At 50.1% G+C, this 26623-nt stretch overlaps 1 protein-coding gene across 5 annotated transcripts in view; it reads left to right on the top strand.

Annotated features, from left to right (window-relative positions):
- MKNK1 (MAPK interacting serine/threonine kinase 1) overlaps nt 1–26623 on the top strand; it is a 53553-nt gene that overhangs the window by 21588 nt on the left and 5342 nt on the right. For 2 of the 5 annotated variants that reach the window (XM_040977795.1, XM_040977794.1), the window contains exons 2-12: nt 1650–1751; nt 3904–4001; nt 7491–7570; nt 8954–9027; nt 11093–11197; nt 14466–14521; nt 16712–16807; nt 18189–18383; nt 19308–19472; nt 20454–20497; nt 22135–23278. In XM_040977795.1, the coding sequence (XP_040833729.1) occupies nt 1652–1751; nt 3904–4001; nt 7491–7570; nt 8954–9027; nt 11093–11197; nt 14466–14521; nt 16712–16807; nt 18189–18383; nt 19308–19472; nt 20454–20497; nt 22135–22369 (1248 nt within the window). In that variant the 5' untranslated portion in view covers nt 1650–1651 and the 3' untranslated portion in view covers nt 22370–23278. Of the gene's footprint in view, nt 1–1649; nt 1752–3903; nt 4002–7490; nt 7571–8953; nt 9028–11092; nt 11198–14465; nt 14522–16711; nt 16808–18188; nt 18384–19307; nt 19473–20453; nt 20553–22134; nt 23279–26623 lie in introns of those variants that run through there. The other 3 variants (XR_005883604.1, XM_040977796.1, XM_040977797.1) reach the window with 3 other exon arrangements.

Genomic DNA, 26623 nt, shown 5'->3' with positions numbered 1-26623 from the left:
TGCCCGTCCCTGAGTTCCAGAAGCTGAGTTACCCGCATACTATGTCTGCAGAGTTCCTCATTGTATTTAGGAGAAGCAGTTGGAACCCCTTTTTCCCTTGAGTTCCCCATGATGAGGGTAGACACTCCAGTGCTGGCATGCTTCCATGCATTGCTTTGAGCTCATAGGGCATTGCACTTCCCATCTACAACTGTGCTTGCAGTTGTTGGCTGCAGTACTGTTTTGCGATCTTCAGTAGATTTCTTTTATGAGTGTTGGTCTGCTCTGCATTCAAAAGATCGATGTAAATTGTGCAGTTAGCAGAGCCTCAAAATGCAAGGAAGAATGTGTCTCAGTTGAGCCAGCAGGCCCTTGTTTGTCCAGCCGTGCTTGCTGGGGTGTGGTTTCAGCACCGTCCTGCGTGTCCTCCTAGCGGCTGCGCATGACTGTGCATCTGTGCTAATCAGTCTTCCCAGCAGGCTGGTTCCCTGAACATGTACAACTACATCCTCCGAAAGAGTGGGCTTTTCCCTTCAGTGGGCAAAGAGCCAGCTTCCATTTAAAAATCTCTGACTCTCAAAGAAAGAAGAAATTCCAGCAACCCAGAGCCAGTGTTTATCGAAGGTTGGTCTGCAAGTCTCTCACATCGTCCGCCCCATCAGCACTTGAGTGCCTCTATTTTAGAAGGATGTAAAGGTTTAATCACCCTGGTGGGGATTTAGACCCAGAGACTTCAGAGAAATCTTATTATTTCTAACTGCAGGCAAAGAGTATTAAGGCTCCACTCTGGATCAGGGGCATGACATGTTCTATAAGTAATTTATCTTTCACAGGGGACGGCCCAACTCTAGTGTCTTAGGAACAGTACTATGACTGGGCCCCAGTCTACTGGCCCTCCTGTTCTCTTCCCCTGCCTGACTCTCCTGTCCAGTGTCTGGATGTCTGCCTCACGAATCTTCCCTTGAAGATGGGGCGCCAGGTGCAGGACAGGGAGAGATAATAATGTGTTTGCCCTAAGTGACCTTACCCAGCAGCTCTTCAGGAACCTGTCAGCCACAGGCTTCTGGAAGGACCCTGCTTGCATTGTCCCCTAGGACAGAACCAGGGAGGGGAGGGGCTCCTGGCCCTCAGTCTGTGCTGTTGGACATGCAGGGGTTTGAGGCTCTTCTCAGCCCTGCTGTTCCCAGCCCTGCTGTTGCCTTTCCAGGTGCTGTCTTCACTGTGCTCCCCCACAGGGAGGTTGCTGAGCCTCTAGTTTCATCCTCAAGAGCCTGTTTCCACCCCTACTTCTTGCTCAGCCCCCTGGGTCCTGCTGAGGCTGGAGGAGGTCACAGGGGGAGATCTCACAATTCATTGCTCTATTGGGGAAATAACAGTTTGACTGGTGGCAGATCTAAATCCACGCACTAATGAGCTTGATTAAAGCAGGCTTCTGCTATCCTCTTTTAATCTAGCCTGCCTGTCTGAGTTCCTTTCCACAGTTAATGATCTCCTATAATGGTTTTGCCTTTAGTTTTGCCTCCTGGGTCAAAACAAATCAATAGCCCTCACAGATATTTAAAAACCATCAGGGTAAAGCTCCTGGGCCTCCCTCCCTTCTCCCCTTCCGGGTGAACCTAAAGCCTGATCAGTACAGTGGTATTTCCCTGACTTCTCCTCTTTCTTCCCAGAGATGGGCAGTAGTGAGCCCCTTTCCATCTCAGACAGTGACAAAAGGAAGAAGAAGAAGCGGAAAGCCCGGGCTGCTGACTCCTTACCAGGCAAGTTTGAAGGTCAGTATCATGGCTGTCCCAGATCTGGGCCGTAGCTCCCTCCCCAAACATGGAGAAGCATTCTGGGGCCCTAGGGTCCAGATATCAGACTGCATTATCTTGGAGCCAGCTGGAGTTAGCTGTATGATGGGGGCAGGGGAAGATGGGATGAATGCATTTACACAAAGGAAGGAGAGAGCAGGGCCCCTCATGGCTCTCAGATGGTGCACCTGGCCCCCTGTGAATGGGCTGGGAACCTCTCAGTGGGAAGACCAACCTATTGGGGCTGCGTGTGCATTGAGATTGCCCAGGGTGCTCTGGCTTCTTTTCAGCTGGTTCCTCCCCTATCTGTTCCTGAAGGGGCTGCTGAGAAATACAACAGCTATATTAAAGGAAGCAGGAAGCACCAGGGGCAGTGGCTGCAAATGAAACTTCCATTATGTCAAAGTAAAGAATTTGGCTCCTAGAGATGGCAGCTACCTATACTGCACATGCCTGACCCCGTGTTTAAGAGTGCCTGGGGTGTTCAGGAAAAGCAATATTGGCTCATCAAGCACTTGTGGAACCTGTCCTTATGTGAGGCACAAGGCTCAGTGCTAGTGCTGTGATCCCTGGGTGATCAAGTGATGGGGTGAGGGAACTCCCAACATACTTCTACAGAGTTCAGATGGGATCAGGAAATACTGCTACAAGTAGCTTGCCTGCTTTAACTCTTGATTCTTTCTTTGAGACCAAAAATACCTTCTTTTGAGGTCCTTCTTTCCAGTGTTATAGACACACCAGTGAACTGATTATCTTGTAGTGTGTTCTAGTAACATGCATTTTGTTAGGATTATGGGACTTCCAACAACCTATCCATGTCGGTTCATATAGAAACCTCATGTCAAAGTGACCGCTGAGAGAGATGTATGACATTTACAATACTTAACCAATAATGCACCATCTGTTTTTATAAACAGCTGCAAGATCAGACTGATAGAACCAAGAATGTACTTAGTGCAGGGGTTTTGGGTTGGTGTCACCTCACTGAGACAGTAGGACCAAGAATGTACTTAGTGCAGGGGTTTTGGGTTGGTGTCACCTCACTGAGACAGTAGGTGTGTGTGTGTGTGTGTGTATGTGTGTGTGTGTGTGTGTGTGAGAAGGGCAAGATAGAAAATGTCTCAGGGGTTTTTCAGATAGGTTCCAAATCAGCAGGCCTTATGCTCTCTCAGTGGTCCCTATTTAAGGATTGCCTGTGCAGTTTTAGGACTTGCCATGCCTAAGAGTGATAAAATGTCATTTCATGGCTTGGAAATATTCAGCTCAGTCTGCGGTTTAAAATTCCTCAAGAGAAAAGCACTGAAGAACGGGCCCGAGGGAGCACAAGGGCAGCCCAGCGAGGGCTTGCCCAGGAGAGGAGTTCGAGAGCCTGTGCTGTTTGTGAGCTCTGGCAGTTCATCCAGGTGTTCTCAACCGAGGCCTACTACTCTGTTAGCAGCCACCCTGACTCAGCACCCTGGAACATGTATCATCTGCATGCTACATCCGTCTCTTATTTTCTGTGGGTGACTACTGGAAAAGTTCTCAGAAGCCTCCAGTGACTTCCATTTTTACGTAGTAGAAAATAGAATTGTGTTTTATTCCCACCTATGCTTGGCGCATGGTAGGTGTTCAACAAATGAGTAGTTGGATGAAAATGGATGATGTTCATTCAAATCATACCCCTTATAGGAAGATCCCCCAGACTGCCTAGCCAGATTTAACCTTTCCCAGGTTTTCTCCTTTACTTTGTCCCTTAGCAACAGTCCTTACCAGTACCAATAACTAGCGTATTCTGAAGCTACTGTGTGTGTATCTGTCTACCCCACTGCACCATGACTGCTGGATGGGGAGGGACTCAAGCGTGTCCTCATTCTGTCCCTCCTGTGCTGTCTGACACACACTAGGTACCCAGGAAATAGCTGCTGAATTGAACCCTTTGACCAGCCTCAACACTAAGATGAGGATAGGATGCTTCCCATGCGGTCTTGTTAAGACAGAGTCCTGAGATGGCTGGGAAGCAGAGTGTCTTTCTCATCATCAAGTGCTCCATGGTCATCCTGCACCTGTTCTGTCCATGTTGTCCCACTGGGAAAGCTGGGTGCAGTGGGTTGACTCATCTTGTAATTCATCTCACCCGTTTCACCTCTAGATACGTACAAGCTGACCTCTGAATTGCTGGGAGAGGGAGCCTATGCCAAAGTTCAAGGTGCCGTGAGCCTGCAGAATGGCAAAGAGTATGCTGTCAAAGTGAGTGTCTCATCTGCACACCGGGCCTGGCTTGGCAGCCGTTCCTAGCTTGGCCTAAACCAAAGAAGCTTTATATTTCTGCAAAGCTGCCATCTCCGGATGCAAATCTAACTTTCTCCACTTAGCAGCTGTGCCACTCCAAACAAGCTGCTTCACCTCTTTGTCCTTCCATTTCTTCCTGTGTGAAATGAATGTAATCGTAGAACCCTTACCAGAACTGTTATAACACTGGGTAATGTGTGTGAAATGCTTAGAACCGCGTCTGGCTCATAGCAGGTCTCTGATGATTCTGGTAAGATCAGCCTCAGAAAGCAGCTTGCCAGATCTGGCATCAGAAGGCTGATTCTCTTTTGACAAAATATTACTGTTTGACTTTGGGCAAGTCACTGAAGCTCCTTAAGTCCCAGTTCCCACATCTGTAAGTGAAGTACCTTTTTTTTTTTTTTGGTAATTGGAAAGTCAGGTTGTACAGAGAGGACAGAGAGAAAGGTCTTGCATTCGCTGGTCACTCCATAAGTGGCCACAACAGCAGAAACTGAGTCAATCTGAAGCCAGGAGCCAAGTGTTTCTTCTGGATCTCCCACTCGGGTGCAGGGTCCCAGGGTTTTGGGCTGTTGTCTACTGCTTTCCCAGGCCACAAGCAGGGAGTTGGATGGGAAGTGGAGCAGCCGGGATATGAACCAGCACCCATATGGAATTCTGGAACATGCAAGGAAAGGACTTTAGCCACTAGGCTACCGTGCCGGGTCCAATATTGGTCTTTTTATGAAGATGTATTTTATTAGTTATGTTCAGAGTTACAGAAAAAGAAGGAGAGGCATAGAGAAAGAATCCTTCATTCACCAGTTCACTTTCCAGATGACTGCAATAACCAGGCCTAGGCTAGGCTGCAGCCAGGAGCCATTTTAGCATCTCCCGTGTGAGTGGCAGGGGCCCAAGCTCTGGGCCATCTTCTGCTTTTCCCAGGCTGTGATCAGGATGTAGGGTTTCTTTCTTTTTTTTTTTTAAGATTTTATTTATTTTTATTGCAAAGTCAGATATACAGAGAGGAGGAGAGACAGAGAGAAACATCTTCCATCCAATGATCCACTCCCCAAGTTACTGCAATGGCTGGTGCTGCGCTGGTCCAAAGCCAGGAGCCCAGATCCTCTTCTGGGTCTCCCACGCAGGTGCAGGGTCCCAAGACTTTGGGCCATCCTCGACTGCTTTCCCAGGCCACAAACAGGGAGCTGGATGGGAAGTGGGGCTACCAGGATTAGAACTGGCGCCCATATGGGATCCTGGCATGTTCAAAGCAAGGACTTTAGCCATTAGGCCACCATGCCGGGCCCAGGATATAGGATTTCAAGTGGAGCACCAAGACTCAAACCAGCACTCAGATATGGGAGTTTAACCTGTGGCACCACACCGCTGGCCGCAGTGACCCAAACATTTAAGCGTCATCTAAAGTTGGAGCATTCCCTGGACTTGAACCCGGGCATTCCACTATGCAATGTGGGCATCACAAGGGGCATCTTAACTACTACTCTGCATGTCACTCTTGTATTTTATTTTCACTAAGTTTCCCAGGTGATTGAGAGACTGGCTGAAGTTTGAGGACCACTCACCTAGGGAAAAGGTCTTATTAAGTTCAAGAGATGCCTCAAATGTTTTTCAAATCCTCCTTCTGAAACTGTAGGTCTCAGTGCTGCCTTGTACTGGCAAGCCCAACCCATTTTACCTGAAAAAAGCATTTTCTGTTATTTCACAGTCCTAGCTGTGGTTTCTAAGAGAACAACACTTCTGTTTCTTTTTGAAAATAGATTGATGTAAATTGCAAGTAATTAAAAAAGAATGCCTAACTATGGTAAACACACACACACACACACACACACACATTGACTTTCAAAGATTTGAGTGCCATTATGGATGACAGATTTATAGCTTTAGGGTTCTATCACAGGCGGAAAACCTCACCTTTCCTCCCTGTACCCTGGCATCACTCAGGAAACCCTGGGCCCTGGCTCGCAGTTCTTTGGCTTCAGCAGTCCTACCCGTGTATCATGTCTTCCCTAGTCTTCAAAAGCTCCCTACAGATGGCTGCTTCCTCTGTCATGGCCCCACAATACTTGGTTTTGGGGGGTTTTCTTTGTATCATCTAATTATTGAATTCTACAGTTTCAGGATCCCCATAGAATTTCAAAATAATGGGATCTTGAATTCCCTCTGTGACTTCCCAAATCATTGTCCATGTCCTACTTTTTTTCTGCTCCCTCATCTCTGATAGCAAGAGCCCATCACCTCTTTAGAAAGATAGAGACTATTACTAGAAGGCTTGCCAGCAAAAAGTGTAGCTCTTCCTGACCAAAATCTGAAATGCTGGCTGAATGGAGTTGAGCAGTTGGGGTTGAGTAGCCTCTGCTCCCCAGCACCCTCACCTCTTAGATTGCTCAGTGTGGTGCACAGTAACCTGCTAGCAGACATCGCGTATTTAGAAAATTCCAGCTGGCCATGGGCGTTTGTGCTACTGGAGCTGTGCGAGGTGTTCTGCACATTGTCCATATGGAGGAGCATGCTGCCCTTCTTCGTGCTGCCCACTGTACATGGGGTGGCTGTGCAGCAAAGCTGGGTCTGGGGCTCTGCACAGGCCCAGAGAGTTTGCCAGAGGCAGTGAGTGCCTGCCTAGACCACCTGCTCCTCTGTTGGTTCATCCATTCCTCCAGCCATAGTTTACCAGGTGTGTATGGGTCTGGAAGAAGTTGTTTGGGGAAGGAGCAAATGTAAGGGAGCTCTGGAGTCAGCTCGGAAGTATAGTAACAAAATGTTTTATGCCTTCCTGTCTTCAGACATTGTCATAAGAGTTCACTGAGATGACATACAATGGTATTTCAGAATGTTTGTGGGGAAAATGGAACAAAACGATCATTATTTGGGTACCAAAAATTGAAAAGCCATGCATGTATTTAAAAAAAAAATACATGAAAAATTTGTGTGTTATGAGAAAACTATGGTCAGCATTTTTCCCATCAAGAGAAGCTTACGTTAGGATTTAATTTTCCACAAACTTTTTGAAGCATTTTCCCATATGAATTGCTCCACACAAAAAGTAGGTTTCCTGGGCTGGGCCCAGAAGCTTAGGTCTTCCATCTCCCATACTCTTCCACCTGCACCAGCAGGAATGGTGGCAGAACAAGACAGTCCTCAGGAATGGGGCTGAGTAGAGAGCATTCTGCATTCCTGCCTGCCTCAGTTTCCCCAGGCAGCTCGGGGCAGCAAACCTCCAAGGCTTGCTCAGTGTTGTGTTTGGCCAGAACCAAGCAGGCCCCAGTGAGCTACAGAGACCTGGAGCCACGCTGCTGCCCTCCTGCTTCGTGGCCAAGGCCTGCTCCGGACTCCTGCTTGGAGCTGGATTTGGCCTGTCTTCTGCCTGGCATGCTCCCTGAAGTCTCCTGCAGAGGGGCTGTTTGGAAGCCAGTTGGCCACACATGACTGATTTTGTTCCTCCCCCAGATCATCGAAAAGCAAGCTGGACACAGTCGGAGCAGGGTATTCCGAGAGGTGGAGACCCTCTATCAGTGTCAAGGAAGCAAGTGAGTATGGGTGGGGTTCCTCACTGCAGACAAGGAGGTTATCTCCTGGCACCCCCAGCCCCCCAGTGAGTTCCAGCTCATCCATAACTAAATTGGACTCCTTCCATCTTTGGGAGAGAGCAAGCAAGAAGGGAAGCAGCAGTGGCACTGTCTTTTCTGAAACCCTGAAGATACCATCAAGTCAGGAAGCTTAGAAGAGGAAGCTGTGCCTGCTGGTTTCTTTTGCTTGCATGTTTGCGTATGCACAGGCACCCCTGACACTCCTTACTTGGTAACTGGGCCAAGGTAACCTCCAGCCCCATTTTCACCATCCTGTGCTGCTTGCCACAACTCCAGATGAGTGGCTCTCCCTCTGTGGCTTTAAATCAGGGTCACCTCTATGACTCCATTGCCCCTCTACCCCCTCCTTGGCAGGGTCAGCTGGGAGCTAGTGGCCTGGTGTATTGATGGCTTTGTCATTAAGCTTGGAGGTTGGGGGCTTGCTGTTGATTTAACTCCAGGCACTGCCTCTACAATCTTACTTCAAATTAGGCCATTTTGGCCATCTTATTTGGACGCCTTCGTACTAGTAAAAGCCTGGCATCTCCCAAAGTAGTCAGCATTTTTTTACGAGGGACAGGTCTTGATTTTCAGCCCTGCAGCTTCTTAGTTCAGCATTAGAGACTCTGCTTGGTTTATTTCATTCTTTAAAAGAAAAAAGCCCCCAACACTTCCAATAGCCAGACCAGTGGATTCTCTCCTGAGTTGCAAGACGACCTTGTTGGCTGAGCACCACAGTGTTCGGGCGGACGGAGAGTGCTCACCGGGGAAGGCCACAAGTGCTACGGTGGCCGTGAACACGGCCGTTTCATTAAGCAGCGCTTAGCAGTTAGGGTCTGGCAGTGCCCACGTTAGGCCCCAAGTCTATTTGACAGATGTTTCCATTTTCTCCAGGCAATGTAAATACTGCCCCGTGATTTATGGGCAAGAGGGAGGGCAAGTAATTATTTGCTGCTTGCCTCCAGGACACACACCTACTATTCAGTGTTATTAGCCGCAATTGCTTCCAGTCGGCTGCAGATTTTATTCAGTTTAATGTGACCGGGACTTTTTTATAACTCTACCTAGTGGGTTTTAGGGTTGGGGTTTGACAGCACAGACTTGGTGAAAACACCAGAGACCACACATTATGGAAAGATAAGGTGACCTGAATCTTGCTAACACCATTGGCTGCTTCTCAAACATGGGTCTTTCCTCTGCATTCTGATTCCAAGTTGATTTCTGCCCTCCCTGCCCAGCCCCCCACTGCAAGGTGTTGTATACTCTTGAGTTGTTTGTTTGTAAGTAGACTTTAATGTATGATATCATTTCCTGCCTGTCCCCTTCTGTTCTTCCCCGTTTAAGGAACATTTTGGAGCTGATTGAGTTCTTTGAAGATGACACAAGGTTTTACTTGGTCTTTGAGAAATTGCAAGGAGGTACTTACTGTTGAGTATGTGTATGGACTTCTGATTAAGAGCCGGGTGGGGATCATCCATCATGAATCCCAGAGACTTCCAAAGCAAGTCAGCCTGATAGAAAGGACGAAAGACTTAAACATTGCCCTTGATTTGGGAGAAGGGAGGCCGGAGGGAAGGATGATAATTAGCATTTTGCAGAGCATGGAATGTCACCTGTGTGGGCACTTTGTAAATGCCTTTCCACTTTCTATTGTAATAGGAGTCATATATAGATACATTTAGTAATCCATCCATTGGTCCCTTGTTCTGACACATTCACTATTTAATGAAATTAATTATGGAATGGAAACTCTAACACACCATATGGTGCAGAAAAGCTAAATCAAAAGTGGGAAGGATCCAGTTGTTTATGATGCTGTCCTGGGACAGAGGGAAGCCTGAGAAGGTGCTAGCCTGAAGATAAGAAGTGTCTTTTATGCCCATACCATACTGTCATTGTCCCCACACATGTCACAGGGTTGTATATTTGAATTGCTTTTCTGATACAACAAAGGGGATAAAGAAGCCATCCTATCTCCCCCTGATCCCCCCAGCAAACTTGAGGACACTTTTGAAGGTAAAGGTTGTGGACATGTATGGAGCTGAGTGGGGAGCTGCGTGGAGGGGCTTCATGGTTAAGGGAACATGCTTTAGAAACCAACCAAGCTATACTTGAATTTAGTTGATTGCTTAATAGTCATATGGCTTTGGGCAAGTCACTTAACTTTTTTTAAGCAATCTTCTCATCTGTAAAATAAGGATATTCACAGTGCCTATATCATTGGACTGCTGTGGAGATTAAATGAACTAATTTATGTGACATGCTTGGTGTCTTGCCCAGTAGGCACTGAAGGTTCCACAGAGGTTGGCTGCTCCTATTAGTAAGGCAGTTGAGGATGCTAAGGGTTGTCTGATCGTTGTAGAGAATGTTACTGTCACCTTCCCTCTTAACAGATTTGGAAACAAAAGACACAGCACAGTGAGCTAGAGCGCAAGCAGGAGCCCCAGTTTTCCAGGATGCTCTCAGCATGTTGAGAGCCTTTGGTTCTGTGATCTGGCAGATGGAAGATCATCAGCAGTTCTACCCCTGCTTTTCTCATCTCCCCCAGGCCAGACAAACAAGTAACTACATAAATAAAGCAAAACCAGAGATATCAAGGAAGGACACAGACAGGATACTTGCAGCCCAAAAACATGACTTCCGGTAGTGAGTCTGCACCACGTGGTAGGGCCCACTCACCCAACAGCACAGGAGTGCAAACACCATGCTTGAAATGCTGGGTACCCCTGGGGTGCTCTCGGCTGTGTCACATAGGGTGCAGTTCTATTGATGCCAGACCCAGCCGAGGAGGGCATTTGGTACAGGGTCAGTCTGTCAGTTCTGCTGCCAGAAAGTCTGCACAGGCTCTGAGGATGACCTTGCTAGGTCTGAGTCCTGGATCTACCACTCCCTGGTGCATGTTTTGGGCAAGTTGCTTAATCATCTTGAAACATCAAGTTCCCCATTTATAGCATAGCATAACTGAGTCCAGTTGTGGAAAGGATGATATTGTAAAGAGTATTGTATAGTGTTTGGCACATTGACAGCTATGCCATGCACACTAGCAGTTGCCACCAAAACAGGAGTATTAATAAACTAAAGGAACCCTCGGGGATTTTCTCCTCTTTTCAGACCTTTACGTGTCTGATCAGGGGGTGCTCTGGTTTGGACTTGAAGTTAGATGCAGCACAGGAGGAGCTGTTCCTGTAGCCAGGCTTCCTCAGCCCCGTATGCGTTCACGTTTAGTGGCATTCATACATTTTGCCTTGCGAGCAATTGTCCCCTCTCCCTACTGAGCTCATCCTAGACAGATACAGAAGAAAGCAATCCATTTGTGTCCAACAGATATATGTGTTGGTACCTGCTCTCTGCCATGCCCCATACTTGGTGCTGGACATTAGCGATGAACCAGCCTATGTCCCCACCTCAAACTTGGGACAAATCTGAGAAGCTTACACTTACTGAACTCAAGAGCGATTCTTTGGTTCCCCTTTTGTTCCCCAGGCTCCATCCTCGCCCACATCCAGAAGCAGAAGCACTTCAATGAGCGAGAAGCCAGCCGAGTGGTGCGGGATGTTGCTGCTGCGCTAGACTTCCTGCACACCAAAGGTGAACCCGGCCTTGGCCTCATAGCTAAGCTGGGCAGTCCATCCCCTGGGGGCTGAGGGAGAGGGCAGGCCTGGTAGAGTGCTTGCTGGAGCTGGTACAGCCAGCAGCCAGCAGCCAGCTGAGATTAGAATGTGCTCTCCACGCAAGGGAGAGCAATCAGGATGGTTTCAGGGCTCCTGCTGTGACTGGTGGGCAGAGGGTGGAGCTATTAAGCAGCATAGGAAAACAGAAGGAAGAGCAGGAAGGGAAAAGTAAACTCCACGTTTGCCAGGGTGTTTGTTAGTGTGTGGGCATAAGACTGTGTATCACTGATGCACCTTTTCCTGACAAACACTCAAAACTCAACCTTGGTGCAGCCATCCTGTGGCATTTGGTGTTATTCCTTCTAGTAGTTTTTTCTTCCAAATTGATAAGGCAGGCTACATGAAGCTGTACAGACCTTGTTCACAGAAAGTGAAAAACATACTTTCTATCCACACATTTCAGGGGTAACCAGTGCACTGCTCCTGTTTGACTTATACCTCAACTTACAGTCCCTTTCCTAGGGTTGATTATTTAGGAACTTCTGAAGGGAATAAAATCTGTTGGGGATTTTTTTCCCATTTACATAAATCTACTTGTATTTTTTTTTAATTCACCTAACAGCAGTGCCAGGGAAAACCTGGCCTCTGGCTTGCCTTTCTCCCAGCTGTGTGCTTGCCAGTAATCATGCCTGTGCTGTAACGTTATGGCGAGCTTAAGAGAGGTAAGATCATCCTCAATTACACGTAGTGCTTAGGTGGCACTTTTCATGCAGCAGGCACTATTCTTAAGTCATAGATCTGTTTATGTACATGTCTATGTGTACCTATGAAAGAGTTGTGTAGACACAGTATAGGTAGAAGCCCATTCCTGACACTTAGCAGCTGTTCAACCTCATCTGCCTCCATTGAAAACATCTTTATTCCTAATATTAATTTCCCTAAACTTGAACGTCTCCTAACTGGGAATGCAGCAAGCAACTCGTGACATAACTCCACGCCTTTCACAACTATGGACACTGACCAGCCAGCCACAGCACTGCTCAGAGCCATCTGCAGGCACGCTGCTCACACATTCCCACTTGGCACCAGTAGTGCTCCAGTTCCTGGACCCCACCCCAGCTCTACCAGCGGCTGAGAGAAATGCTCATGCTGCAGCATCCATGTTGGGGCCCTGACTGGCACCTGGAATGCGCGTTCCAGGAAGGGGTGCCTGTCCTTTGTGCATGTGATGAATGGCAGCAGTTGTGTTCCTGAAAGCTGGGATGCATGTAGGTAACACCTGCCTGACAGAGATGTACAACTGCTCCCTGAGCTGCTGCTATGGATTGCAAAACTGGGTCATGCTTTCTACAAGAGCTGTGCCTTGGAGGAGGAGTAAAGGCGGTTTTATTTATTTATTTATTTACAAAAATATACTAAAGGGAATAGAGACTGCCAATGTCTTAGGAGTTCCAAGGTACTTGTTAGCATCTAGCTGCCTGGCTGCTCCTGTGACCGCGAACAAGTTGGAGGGGATGAAAAACGATTTTCAGCTGAACTGGGCTGTTTTCTAAATAACTTCACGCTGGGAAGATGAATTAGGCAAGAATGGGTCAGGCCTGAAACAAGTTCCATACTTTTAAATACTGGAGCACCGCAGCTTAACCTCTGGGAAATGAACCGGAGCAGTTCAATGGCCGGTGTGCTCTGTGCAGGCAGGCCCATTAGTACAGCCTGGCTCTCAGAGTGCACAGGCCGGGGGATAGCAGGGCCATGGGCAACGATTTGGAGGGTAAGGCTCCATGTGTGGCTCATGATCCTTCTGTGGGAACACTTGCTGTAATGGAAAATATCCTTCACTTTTAGTGCAGGGAGCTGTAGCCCGGCTCAATTTGTGCAGGCTGGACTGAGCTGCTCCTAGTTCTCATTCAATTAGGAGACTGATGAAGTTCTGGAATTTGCTGGAGCTCGGGTCTTTCTGCTCTTGTGAAGTCCCTCCTGTGAGCTGGGCCGGCCTTTGCCTGCTGCTGTTGAGTCGGAGGGCTGCCTGAGGAGCTCATTGCCAAGGGAGTTTCAGTAAAGCACACCCTGCTTTTCTTTCTTTCTTTCTTTCTTTCTTTCTTTCTATCTATCTATCTATCTATCTATCTATCTATCTATCTATCTTTTTATCTATCTATCTGAAAGGCAGAGTTAAAAAGAGAAGGAGAGACAGAGATCTTTCATCCACTAGTTCACTCTACAAGTGGCCACAATAGCCACAGCTGAGCCAATCTGGAGCCAGGAGCTTGGGGTCCTTGGGGTCTCCTGTATGGATTTAGGGGCTCCAGAATCAGCTATCCTCTGCTGCATTCCCAGGCCACAGGCAGGGGAGCTGGATGGGAAGTAGAGCTGCTGGGATTAGAACTGGCATCCATATGGGATCCCGGTGCATTCAAGGCAAGGACTTTAGCCACTAGACCACGCGCTGGGCCCACCTTCCAGCTTCTATCTCTGCCACGTGCTGTGGGAGGAAGACTCCCTTGGTCCTAAGAGTTGGTTCTTTGTCTCTTTCTTTCTTAGAAGATGGTTTTCGTCAGTGATCTTCTTGACCAGGCTTTAACCCACCCCACCTTTGGGAGACTGCAGTCTCCTGTAGGAGACCTGGCCCAGATGCAGGGGTCTCTTAAGAGCAGCAACCTTGGGCCCAAGCGCTCCTTGCTATAATGCTGGCAGGGTTGCCTGGGATGTGTAAGACAGGTGAGAAGGGAACCTAGCAAGCTTTGAGAAATATGTTTACTAATACTTGGTCCCCTACATATTCAGGAAGTTGCACCGGAAGAATCTTTTTAAAAATCAGCTGCGCAAGAAGAAATGAGGTAGAGCAGTGTTGGCCCCCAGAGATGTTCTCAAACAAGGCACTAATTATGTCTGCACCGCTTTCCCAAGCATTGCCGTTTGCAGGCCCTCTGCTCTGCTTTGCATTAGGCTTGCTTCCTCTGGGTCATCACCGTGGTGCTGAAAAGTCGACTAGCTGGGATTCATTTAGCCCTTCTCATCCCTGGCCCACTTCTAAAGCCTCTGCTTCAAAAAGAACTGGGAGAATCCACTGTGCTTTTGGTTTGTGTCTCTGGTTACTTCTGCTTCCTGCAGCTCGTTGATTTTTTAATGTACCATAATTGGGAATTAATCTGCGAACAACAGCATTTGGAAAAAATTAATTGTGTGTGGAATGTTTGGTAATTATGTGCACATGTTAACCATTTCTCTGCTCACTGTCATTGCAGGCATTGCCCACCGCGATTTGAAGCCAGAGAATATATTGTGTGAATCTCCGGAAAAGGTACTTAGATCCACTTTTGAGCTGTTACCACTTCCTAGGATGAGGGAAACTTCCAGATTTCCAGTGCAGATCACTAACACTTTTGCTGACCTCACGTACCAGTGAGAACTGATTCCTCTGAAAATGTTATTGCTACCGTGAAGTGTTAGCTAACTCCAAGCAGGATCTGTCCTTATCCCTTCGTTGCCCTTTGTCTTTGTTGGCTTAAGACTACAAATTTGTAGGATACATAAAGCCTGCACAAGATTGGTATTTTCTAGTCCAGTGCACCCACTTGACTAAATAAAGTTAAGTCTGACCCAAGTACTGCATAGGTGCTCCAAACTCCCAACAATTGCCTGTGATTCTCAGAATGCTACCTGCCCCTTGTTGGGTTTGCTTCTTGGGGCACTGGTTTGTTGCTGCCCCTTCCTCAACACATATTTTTATGGTGGGAAAAAACTAACACCACAGAGAGGCTAAGTCTGGGCCCAGCACAATGGTTCAGTGACTAAATCCTCCACTTGTGAGTGATGGGATTCCATATGGGTGCCAGTTCATGTCCCAGCTGCTCCACTTCCAATCCAGCTCCCTGCTTATTGTCTGGGAGGGCAACAGAGGATGGTTCAAAATCTTGAGACCTTGCATTCATATGGGCTCCTGGCTTCAGATCAGTTCAACTCCAGCTTTTGCAGCCATTCTGTCTCTCCTCTCTGTGGATCTGCATTTCCAATAAAGATAAATAAATCTTTTGAAAAAGAGAGAGAGGCTAACTGTCATAGGACATCAAGAAAGTGAAAAGACCTACCCTACGGAATAAGAAAAAGTATTTGCAAATAATGCATCTGGTGAGAGCTTAATGTCCAAAATACATAAAGAGTCTCTAAAACTTAACAGCAAGAAGGTAAACAATTCAAAGAGACAAAGGGCACAGATGTTTGCCACAGTGGTTGAAGTGCTACTTAAGATTCCGTACCCCACAGGGAGTTGCTTGTATTCACATCTCAATTCTAGCTTCTGTTACTGTACACTTTGGGAAGCAGCAGGTGATGGGCCAGATACTTGGGTCCCTGCTACCCAGGGAAACCCAGGTTGAATTCCAGGCTCCCAACATTGCTCCAGTCTCAGCTGTTGCAGGCATTTGGGGAGTGAACCAGTAAATGGAGGATCTCTCTCTCTCTCTCTCTCTCTCTCTGTCTTTCAATTAAAATGGAAAACAATACTATTTTTTAAAAAAAAAAAAAAAGAATCTTTGAATAGACATTTTTCCAAAAAAGATATACAAATGACAAATAAGCACACAGAAAGATATTCAACTCTTAGTCATTAGGGAAACAAATCAAAACCATAATGGGATACTACTTTACATCTACATCTACTAAGACTGCTATTAATTTTTAAAATTAAAGATGTGTTTGTTTGAAAGGCAGACGTAGAAAGAGGGAAAGACAGAGCTTCCATCCACTGGTACACTCTCCAAATGACAACTGCTGGGACTGGGGCAGGCCAAATCCAGGAACCTGGAACTCCATCCATGTCTCCCACATGAGTAGCAGGAGCCCAAACACTTGAACCATCTTCCACTACTTTCTTAGGCATATTAGCAGGAAGCTAGAGCAGCCAGGACTCAAATTAGCGCTTATTTGGGATGCTGATGTCACAGGTGGCAGCCTAATATACTGGACACAAAATGAAGTGAAGGAAAGAGGGAAGAAAAAGAAAAGAGAAGCTAGAAGAGTTGGCGAGGTTTCCAGGGCAGGTGCATGAGTGAACTGGGGCTCCTAAAACCATCATCTTTGGTCCCCTCACTGTGCTGCTCCTGCCACACCCTCTTGCTTGCACCCCAGGCAAGAACCACCCTGTCAGTGTCTCAGGCACAGCATCCAGCACTTGAGGGCTAGACTGAGGCCACCCATGGCAGCCGACCACCCCAGTCTCACCCCAGGTGAGACTTGGAAGTGCTTAACCCAAGCAAGCAAACCTTAAAAAATTAGTCCCCTGAGCCCCCTGAGTTAGCCAAGGATTGTACTCCTGGCTCGTTTGCCCTGCACGGATTGGACAGCAAGGGAATACCTTGTAATTAACCCAGAGAAGGTGAATGGTAGGTGAAGCTGAGCTGTAGTCTTAAAGCTGCTCAGCTGCACCAGCACCATGTGGTCTCCTGCCCCTCGATTCCTCGTCCCTGTGACTGGTTTCTCCTTCCCTTTTCAGGTGTCTCCGGTGAAGATCTGTGACTTTGACTTAGGCAGTGGAGTAAAACTGAACAACTCTTGCACCCCCATAACCACCCCAGAGCTGACCACTCCAGTACGTATGACTGGGGATCCTGGGCTTCTTCCTTCTGGGAATGCCGCATTCCAGAGTTGTGAAGTCCAAAACAGAGGACAAGGAAGGAAAGTTGAGTGTGTGGGTGGCACCTCCTGCTGCCTGAGCTGTCCTGCAGCTCACTGCTCTGAACTGGGAGTTTGCAAGCCTGCCCCTATTCCCTAGTCCCTAAGGAAACTTAGGTTAGACCCTTCAGTTTGGGTGGTTCCTCTCTGCTGAGACCTGCCTGGCCTGGCCCAGGTGAAAGCAGACATGACTGCCAGTGAGCGCGTGGCCAGCTGTGTGAGTCCTGTTTCCACGGTTGACATCGCGGTGTGTCCACCTTATGAGGGTGGAAAGGGAACAGTGAAGTTCCAGGCCCTCGGCTTGTGGAATTGGCAAACCTCTGCAAGTTACCCTGTGGCTCCTCCGGCTTCTCCCTACCAGCCCAGGTGCCACTGCTGGGAGCTCACTTGATCTACAGTGGTTTGGAAGGTTCTAAAGAGGTTTGCATGCTTCTGAGTGCAGGTTCCTAAATCCTTTTTCGGCAAGACATGCCTTTGAATACAAACATGCATGTAGCATGTCTTATGATAAGCAGCGTTATTGGGCATGTTTCCGTATTTGTTGCTAGTATTCTGGGCTCCCTTGTTCTCAAAGCCATTCATTCTAATTGCCAGTAACAAAGAAAATGCCTTTTCTCAGGAATGCTCACCATCTTCCAGTCAAATTAGCTTTGTGAAGAGAGCCTTGTTTCCTGATGAGCCTGAAATAATGAAGAGGAGAAGCATAAAGGGTGTATCTGTATTCTTATCAGTAGTTTTCTCTGCCAGGGTAGACCCCTGAATTCTGTTCCTAGGCCTGCCTTTCCTGCCTGCACCAGGAGAGGGAGAAAACAGCTCCTGCAGCCCAGTGGGGTGGGGGTGGTGTGTGTGTGTGTGTGTGCATGCATGCGCGTGTGTGTGCGTGTGTGCATTCTGAACTCCCACGCTTCCTGCTCCCAGCCAATCTGGAAGGTTGGCCAGGTTGCTTTCAGATGTGCTTGCTGTACCACATACACCTCCCTCCCAAAGCTGCAGGCTTGCTACCTGCCAGTTTCTAGAGAGCTAACGCAGGGAGAAGTTCCCAGAGCTTCTTGACCAAGGGCCTCTGCCTTCAGAAGAGCCGGAAAACATGGATGGGACGGAGACTCAGCACTTGTGGTGCATCTGATGAGGTGTGAAGTGACCTGGTTCCTCTGAGCACCTTCGCAGTACCAGGTGGCCTCGGTGGCCTTCTGAGACACCCCTGCTTATCGGTCTGTCCTCTTGTATGTTGCTGTGGCCACATCCTTCCCCTGCAACTAACCCTGATCCTGTCTGCCATCTCCCATCCACACACACAGTGCGGCTCTGCGGAGTACATGGCCCCCGAGGTGGTGGAGGTCTTCAGGGACGAGGCCACGTTCTACGACAAGCGCTGTGACCTGTGGAGCCTGGGCGTGGTACTCTACATCATGCTGAGTGGCTATCCGCCCTTTGTGGGCCACTGCGGGGCAGACTGTGGCTGGGACCGGGGAGAGGTCTGCAAGGTGTGCCAGGTGAGCTGCCCTGCAGGGCATCTGTAATGCCAAGCAGGACTGGGATGGAGGCTGCTCCCCATTTGGCAGAAGGTTTAATAGCGCCCCTTCCTCTTCTGTTGAAGCCACAAGAGACCATGAGCTACTCAGCCCAGCCAGTTCAGGGTTGACTGTCAGAGAAGGTAGTGCCTGAGAGGATGAATGTTGTCCAGAGAGGGAGAGGAGTGAGTGGTACAAATATAAGGGACAGGGCCCGGCGCATTAGCATAGTGGTTAAAGTCCTCACCTTGAACGCGCCAGGATCCCATATGGATGCCGGTTCTAATCCCGGCTGCTCCACTTCCCATCCAGCTCCCTGCTTGTGGCCTGGGAAAGCAGTTGAGGACAGCCCAAAGCCTTGGGACCCTTCACACGTGTGGGAGACCTGGAAAGAAGTTCCTGGCTCCTGACTTCAGACCGGCGCAGCACTGGCCATTGCGACCACTTGGGGAGTGAATCATCGGACAGAAGATCTGCCTCTCTGTCTCTCCTCCTCTCTGTACATTTGCCTTTCCAATAAAAATAAATAAATCTTTAAAAACAAATATAAGGGACAGCGCTTCCCTTCTTGCAGGTGTCAGGCAGCTTCATGTGTTCAGGGGCTCAGAACGGAGCCGCCAAAGGATGGACAGTGGTAGGAGACAGCCTGAGGGGTTCCCAAGAGCCAGGTCACCAAGGTCCCTTCACACAAGATCAGGGGATTGGGCTCTGGTCTGCAAGGGACCTCCCCACACCTCACCCAGCCTGCCTGCCAAGCAGCGTAGCCACCCTGGAACTCTGATGACGGGGGAGAGTAGAAAGTCAGGGATGAGCCCTGAGCTGTAGCTGACGCCACTGGGAGCTGGGGTAGCACATCTTGCCTGTCTCTTGGCCAGTGTGGCCTCAGGAGGAACCCTCTTTTCCCAGAACAAGCTGTTTGAGAGCATCCAGGAAGGCAAGTACGAGTTTCCAGACAAGGACTGGGCACACATCTCCAGCGAGGCCAAAGACCTCATCTCCAAGCTCCTAGTGCGGGATGCCAAGCAGAGACTCAGCGCTGCCCAAGTTCTGCAACACCCATGGGTGCAGGGGGTAAGTGGTTCCAGGGAGGGGAGTCACACCACCTCCCCTGCCCGGTGGCACAGCCACAAAGGACGGAGGGCACCCAGGCTGCAATCCTTGTGCATGTGGAATGAGTTAACCCCTGCCTTGGTTGCTGCTGAGCCCTCTATGCATGTGGCTCTAACCTTGGCCACTCACTGCACCTCTGCAGCATCCCACTATTGGCAGAGGCTCCCTGGCCCAGGAAGCAGCCTATCAGTGTCATCCGGGCCTGTAGTACCATCCCTGTCTACAAAATTGCCATGAGCTGAGAGGGCTAGGAACAAGCAAATTCTTGCTATCCTGTGGAGCCACAGTGGGAGTGCAGGAGTCTGGATGCAGTAGCCCATAGGGCAAATGGTGACCTCACGCAGCTCAGGAACTGAATCTTCACCAGAAAGCATATTGTTTTAGCAATTCCTTGGCTGATAGCCAAAGCTGACCTCTGCCCCTCCACAGGCCTGCCAGGCCCTACTGTGGCTTCCACAGGCCCTAGGCAGACTTGGTAGACTTACCATAGGGAGAAGGCCAGTGTCACAGGTCCAAGTTATAGACAGGGGCCTAGTCTAAAAGTTACTATGTGGCTAATCCCCAGTGCCCCCAAGAGTGAATACAGACTACATGCCTTTGATTTAGTGGAAAGAAGCAGACAAGAATGAAGTATAATGAGTGCTTATCCAAGTGCTCTGGTCTGGGGTACCCGAGAAGCAGGAAGGTTGCTTTGAACTGGGTCTGGGAGGATGCTGAGGCCAGCCAGGCTGAGGGAGAGGGGCTGTCCAGGCAACGGTGCAAAGCAGGGAGCAATGACTGCAGGCTGTACCTGCCTGGCTCCCTCCTTGCAAGGACTGACCCTGCAGGCAAGCACAGCCCAGCGCCTGTGGCAAGCCACCCTCTCAGTGCTGACTTGGGACAGGGCAGTTCCAGGAAGGAGCAGCAGTGCTTACTCACACACATCTGTCCTTCCTGTTCTAGCAAGCTCCAGAAAGAGGACTCCCCACGCCGCAAGTCCTCCAGAGGTAAATGCCTCCAGTACCCCCCAGCCCCCAAGCTCTCAGCCGTCTCCAGGCTCAGGTATCCTTCCCCGAAGGGGCTCCCTTCTCACCACTTCCCCTCATCCCTCTCCCCCTTTCCTCTCCTCCATGGCTGTGTTCCCCTCTCCCTCTCCTCTGCTTCCTCTGTCCTCCAGCCCCATGGCTATTCCCCAGGTTGTTTGCCATCGCACTGGAATGCAAACCGGAAAGCACCATTCACAGTCCAAGACAGGCCTCCCCAGTGGGTTATGCACACCATGGCATCCTTCTGCTCTCTCAGAGGTGAAAGTAACAGGACTCAAAAGCCACCAGACAGTGACAGTAGTGGCCCCCATGTAGCAAAACCTACCACATGCCAAACATGGTACTAAGGGCTTCATATATGTCACATCTGTAATCTTCACCACAAAGTCAAAGAGAGGGTTCCTGCCACTCCCATTCTGCAGATGAGAAAACTGGGGAATCTAAGTTAACATGCATCACCAAGAGAGGAACAGGTCCTCTGGCCACTGGTTCACTTCCCAGGTGGCCACAACAGTGAAGTCTGAGCCAGCCTGAAACCAGGAGCCAGAAATGCTGGGTCTGCAAACGTGGGTAACGGGGACCCAAATACTTGGACCATCTTCTGCCACCTTCACAGGCACATGAGCAGGGAACTGGACCAGAAGTAGAACAGCTAGAACTTTAATTGGCGCTCCAGTATGTGATTTTGGTGTGGCAAGTTGCAGCACCTCAGCCACTATAGCTTTTATTTTGTCATTTGTGTTGTTTTAAAGATTTATAAGGAGAGAGAAAGTGGTTCACTCCCCAAATGGCCAGAGCTGAGCCAATTAGCCAGGAACCAGGAATTTCTTCTAAGTCTTCTACTTGGGTGCAGGGTCCCAAGGCCTTAGACCATCCTCCACTACTTTCCCAGGCCACAAGCAGGGAGCTAGGTTGAAAGTGGAGCAGCTGGGACACAAATCAGCTTCCATACAGGGATGCTGGCACTTGATGGAGGATTTACGCAGTTGAACCACTGCACCAGCACTGACTCCAGAGACCTTTAACAGCTAGACAAGGTCCCAAATAAGCAAAGGGCAGCAGCTGGTACTGTAGGACAACCCTCGTGGGAGCTGGCCTCACAACCAGTTTTGAGGAAGAACATGAAAAAGTCTTATACCTCCGTAATATCCAGCCATTCAACCCAGAATGCTGTTGCCCGGTGGAGTTCCATTTCCTTGAAGCTGCCTTCAGGCCCCAGGCCTCAGATCCCTTCAGAAGATTTATCTGCCAAAGTCAAATTACACATCTCATGCTGGGGACCCAGACAGAAAGAGCCCCAGCCTCTGCTCTGCGAGATAAGTGGACTGAGCTCAGTGCCCTGTGCCCTGCCTCTGCTGCAGCAGCCAGGCGGGAGCACAGAGGAAAAGGGGCTGTTCAAACCCCGTCCAGAGGCTGTTCCTGTCTCAATGACAAGATGCAAACCCTGGCAAGCACTGCTTTAGAGAGAGCAGCTCATAACAGCTCAGGAAAACCTGATGGGGGTGTGGAATCACAGAGCCTGGGGCAAATGGCACACCAGGACCTGGCCTGCTGACCCAGGGGCCAGCTTCTAACCATCGCCTTCCCTGCCCGAGCAGGAACAGCAGCACCATGGACCTGACGCTCTTTGCAGCAGAAGCCATCGCCCTTAACCGCCAGCTATCCCAACATGAGGAGAGCCAGCAGGCCGAGGAGCAGGAGGCGCTGGCTGAGCGCCTGTGCTCTGTGAAGCTGTCCCCTCCGTCCAAGTCACGCCTGGCTCGCCGACGGGCCTTGGCCCAGGCCGGCCGCTGTGACACTCAAGAACCCTGCCCACCACCCACAGCCCTCTGAGCAGTGCCAACACACCTGGCAGGGGCTTAGCCACCCCCTCTCCCTGGAAGTCCCTGAGCAGGCAGGGGGCTCAACTCAGCAACCAGGGTTTCTTATCCCCACCCTCTCTTCCGGGGCCCAGAGTAGAAATCTCTTTTGGAAAGGGTTGCTTTTGAAAAGGGAGCCAGTCACTTGTCACTTTGCATAATCACCCGTGGCCAGCAGAGGAGGACAGCACTGGGCCCCATGCCAGGGGCATCTGGACTCCCTGGAATTTGGACTCCCCGTAGCCGGCTGCCCAGGCTGCAGCCTTCAGGAGTTGGCCAAGAGGCAGTCCTTCCCTTCTCCAGCTGTCCTTCCACCTTCATGTGTCCTCCCTGCCTGTCATCTCCCCTGCCCCAGCAAATCTGTGCCCTTATTTCAGAGAAGAGAAGGGAGAGCTTTCCACATCCAGGCAGCCGGCATGGTTTTCTGGTCTGCAGCACAGAGAATCATATAATCTTTCTTTGCCGTGACCAAGATGTGCCCCCATTTGTCATCTTCTTCCTTGTTGGGGATTGCTGCTACCATCAGTATTATTTTATCTTTTTTTAAAAAAAACAAAAACTTTTAACCATGTTCCTCTAGCCGAGATGGGATTCCAAGCTCCCACGACAAGCTGTGGGTGTTGCCAGGTCAGGTTTTAACTGGCTGCGCTCTTTTAGACAATTGCTTTTAAGCTGTTCCTCTGATGAGCCAATTGGAGGCCGAGGGCAGGTACTGCCACCATGCCCTCAGGTCTGGCTCTGAGGACAGCAGGTGGAGTGTGGTCTTGCAGGCCAAGCTGTTGCTCGATGGCAAGAAAGCAGACCTGTGTGTGTTACTTGTGCACATAACACCATGGTGCCACTGTGCATTGTGCTTGTTTTAATAAAATTGTTTTAAATCCAAGCTGTGGTACACTTGTGGCCTTCTCTTCACCCAGGACTGAGGCTGAGTCTGGCCAGGCTAAGAGAGAGTGCCACTTGTCCAGATCCCTCAGCATAATTCTGCAAGAGGAGGGAGACTTCGCTTCCCTGAGGAGATGGAATTCTTCACACATTTAGCAGTCACTTCTCCCATGTGCAGGGACTTCAAGAGGAATTAGAGCAAACTCAACACAGCCCTAACAGAGTGCTTGCCCAGAGGAGCCTGTACTGTTCCTGTCCCAAGCAGGCCACCTAAGTGCCTGCTACTGAGCTTGTCCCACCAGCCCTCCAGTATATCCCCAGCATCATCCCAGTGAGCCCCAGAGCCTCCTGGAGAGGGCCCGAATGGGAGTAGGTCCCCAGAGAGGTAATAAGAGCAAGGTGAGCATTAGGGGAGTAGCTGGGGATGTCTATGAGGGCTTTCTTCCAGGGGAGCCACAGTTAGGGGTTCTCTATTCCAGGCCCAAGAGGTGGGCTCCACCACCCAATGGTCTGTCTGTGAGTACCCATTCCTTGCTGATGACATTCCTTCTGGTGATGGCCTTTCCTCTGAGGTGACTGTTAAAACCTCATCCTTACCTGAAGTGAGGCCTGAACCACCTGTGCCTTTGAGCTCAAAGGCACCTCGCTGCTGGGACGCAGCTCTGAATGATGAGTTCTCTCCCTGCATCCCAGCCCCAACCTAGGCAGCCCTCCTCTGGGCTAGCTCAGCGGGAGTGTGACTTCTAGAGCTTTTCTGGATCAAGCAAACCCTCTGCCTCTCCATCCTTTCCTGCTTTAGCACCTGTGCTCAAGTTGGCCCCTCCCACACTGCCACCACCCTGACCCTGGTGCCCCTGACAGAGCCCCTCCCATCTTCCATGGCTCTTAGAGGCTACTGTGTCTAACTTGGTTTTACCGCCCTAGGTGGTTCAGTCCTAGCAATACACATGAGGTTGATGCTGTCATGTTACCCCCATTGAACATGCAGAATCAAGCAGAGAAAGGAGAAATGGTTTGCCCCAGGGCTGTTAGGATGGGTGGGACTGGAGTTCTGTCTAGAGGCTTGGGACCCAGATCCACACTGCCTGGGTTCACGTCTGGACCTCCAGCAGGATTGTCTGTGAAAGTGCTCAGCTGTAAATGCAGATTATGGTGCTCGGTGTGTGGTGCTGCTGTGAACACTGGGATGTGGCCGGGTATTCAGAGCAGTCCAGGCACACCGAGTCTGTGTGGGCTGTGGCTGCTGTCCTCGCTGCTGACTCCTGGGGCAGGGTTCATCAACACATGGCTCAGGGGACAGGAAAAGGAGCTCTCTTTCCTCCAGCTGCTGGAGCCCTATCCCAGAGGCCTTGGAAGACCTGCCTCTTTGGACCCCCTCCTGGGCTGGTGCTCCTGTTCTCTTGGGGTGCCAGAGGAAGGTCTGAGGGTGGGAACAGGAGGGTGGGAACAGAACTAGTCCTGCCTGTGTCACTGTTCACCTGGTCATCCTTGGAGGGTAGAGCTCCTTGGCAGAGGCACGGGGCTGGTCCTAGGTTGCAGGGCCATTTGCAGGCCTGAGAGTTGCAGTGGTAGAAACTGGTGCCCAGCCTACACCCCAGTTCATACTGGATGGGCCTTAGCAAGGGCTGGTTCCAGCCAGCTGCAGTGCCTCAGGCCTCATGCTTCTTCCTTAGCTGCAGCTGGCAGAGCCTGGCCTGCCCCCAGTGCTGACATCACACCCTGAGGACTCCCAGCCGAGGCTGTCTGGGCACAGGGGTCATCTAGTTTTTGTCCCTCCTTCCTGACCAACTGTCCCTCACCAGTTCCATGTCCCATGCCAACCAGTTCAGCTGCTTCAGGTCGGGGAGGGGAGGGCAAGGAACAAGGTACCCCCGTCCAAGGCTGGCACTCTCGTTGCCATGGCAGCAGTTGCCTTGGAAGCCACTTCTCTGACTTCAGCTTCTGAACAGTCCAAGAAAACTGCCCGTCCCCCAGGGGATCAGCAAATTAATCATGCTCTTTTCCAGGGTTCTCACCCCTCAAGGAAAATAAACAAGCAAACCGGCTGGGGCCTTTTCACCCACTCTGCCTCCCCACCCCCAACCCCTCACTTGGATTTGGCACCCTCCAGCCCTTGCTTTGTAGAAGACAAAGAAGAGATTTGGTGGGGGACCTCAATGTTGCACCCATGGCTGGGCAACACCCTGACCCCTGAGGTCCCAGGGGAGCCCCCAGCTTCTCCAGGGGGCTCAGATGCTGGTGAGCAATCGGGAACCAGTGGGGCAGTGTCATGCCCCTCCCGCAGACAGGCTCTGTGAATTCATCTGCCTACTGTCCCACGCACATGGCCCAAGGACAAGCAGATCTTTTCAGGGACGAGTGAGCCTGTGTGAGCTGGCGCTGCAAGGCTGACTCTCCAGGTGCGCGATCAGTGGAGCAGCAGGCAGCACAACTGACTGCAGAGCCTTTGGGAAGGGAAGACTCGGTTCCTGGTTTAATCTTTGGAAGAAAGAGTCTCCCTCAGAGGGTGGGGTTACCAATTCCTGGCTATTCAGATAAGACAACCTAGAAACCCAGAGGCATAGACAAACAAAGGATAACCCAGCCGGCCAGGAATCTGGGTCCTCTGTCTCCCCAGGTCTCAGGTTCCCCATCTGTTCTAGCTCAGAGCTGGGAGAGCTCTGTCATCTTGTTACTGAGGGTGACTTCCTGCAGCCCTCCTCCCAATGTTCTGCTCGCTCTGTGCATTAAGGGACATCCCCTGTCCATGAACTCTACTTCTGGAACTGCTCAGCAACCTGCGATTCTGTTTTCCCCACTGACAGCAGCCTCTGCCACCCAGCCCCATACCCAGGCAGCCCGAGGGTCCCAGGTGTCACAGAGCACTGTGGGAGCCTGGCCCAGGAGCTCTACCTTGTGGGTGGCATGGTCCAGTCACCTCAGCCAGGCACAGACCCTGCCCAGTCCAGCATGGGAATCGGGGAGAACAGACACGAGTGGGAAGGGAGAGTTCAGATTCCCAAACACAGCCTGTCAGGTACTTGCTTTCATGGACAATTATTTTGATGATTCCTGCTTAAACTCATCATTGGGGATTCGTTATGTGTGGTAGGAACAGGGGCTGTCATCTGATGTCTAATTAGAATCATCACACTTCATCCTGCCAGCAGACACCGGGGGTGTTGGTGGCAACAGTTGCGGCTGGGGAACACTAGAGGCTTCTGTTGCTGCTGCTTACTTTTCATTCATTTATTTATTTATTTGAGAGTATGAGAGCTCCCATCTGCTGGTTCGTTCCCCAAGTGCTCGTAATGGCCAAGGCCAAAGCTAAACAGCAGGAATTCCATCCCCATCTTCCATGTGGGTT

This window comes from Ochotona curzoniae, unplaced genomic scaffold (assembly GCF_017591425.1).
Source record: "Ochotona curzoniae isolate NIBS_2020 unplaced genomic scaffold, NIBS_Ocur_1.0 contig_2855, whole genome shotgun sequence".
NCBI classification, from domain to species: domain Eukaryota; kingdom Metazoa; phylum Chordata; class Mammalia; order Lagomorpha; family Ochotonidae; genus Ochotona; species Ochotona curzoniae.
Note: the sequence above shows the minus strand (reverse complement) of the source record. Positions and strands in the feature narration are given on the sequence as shown.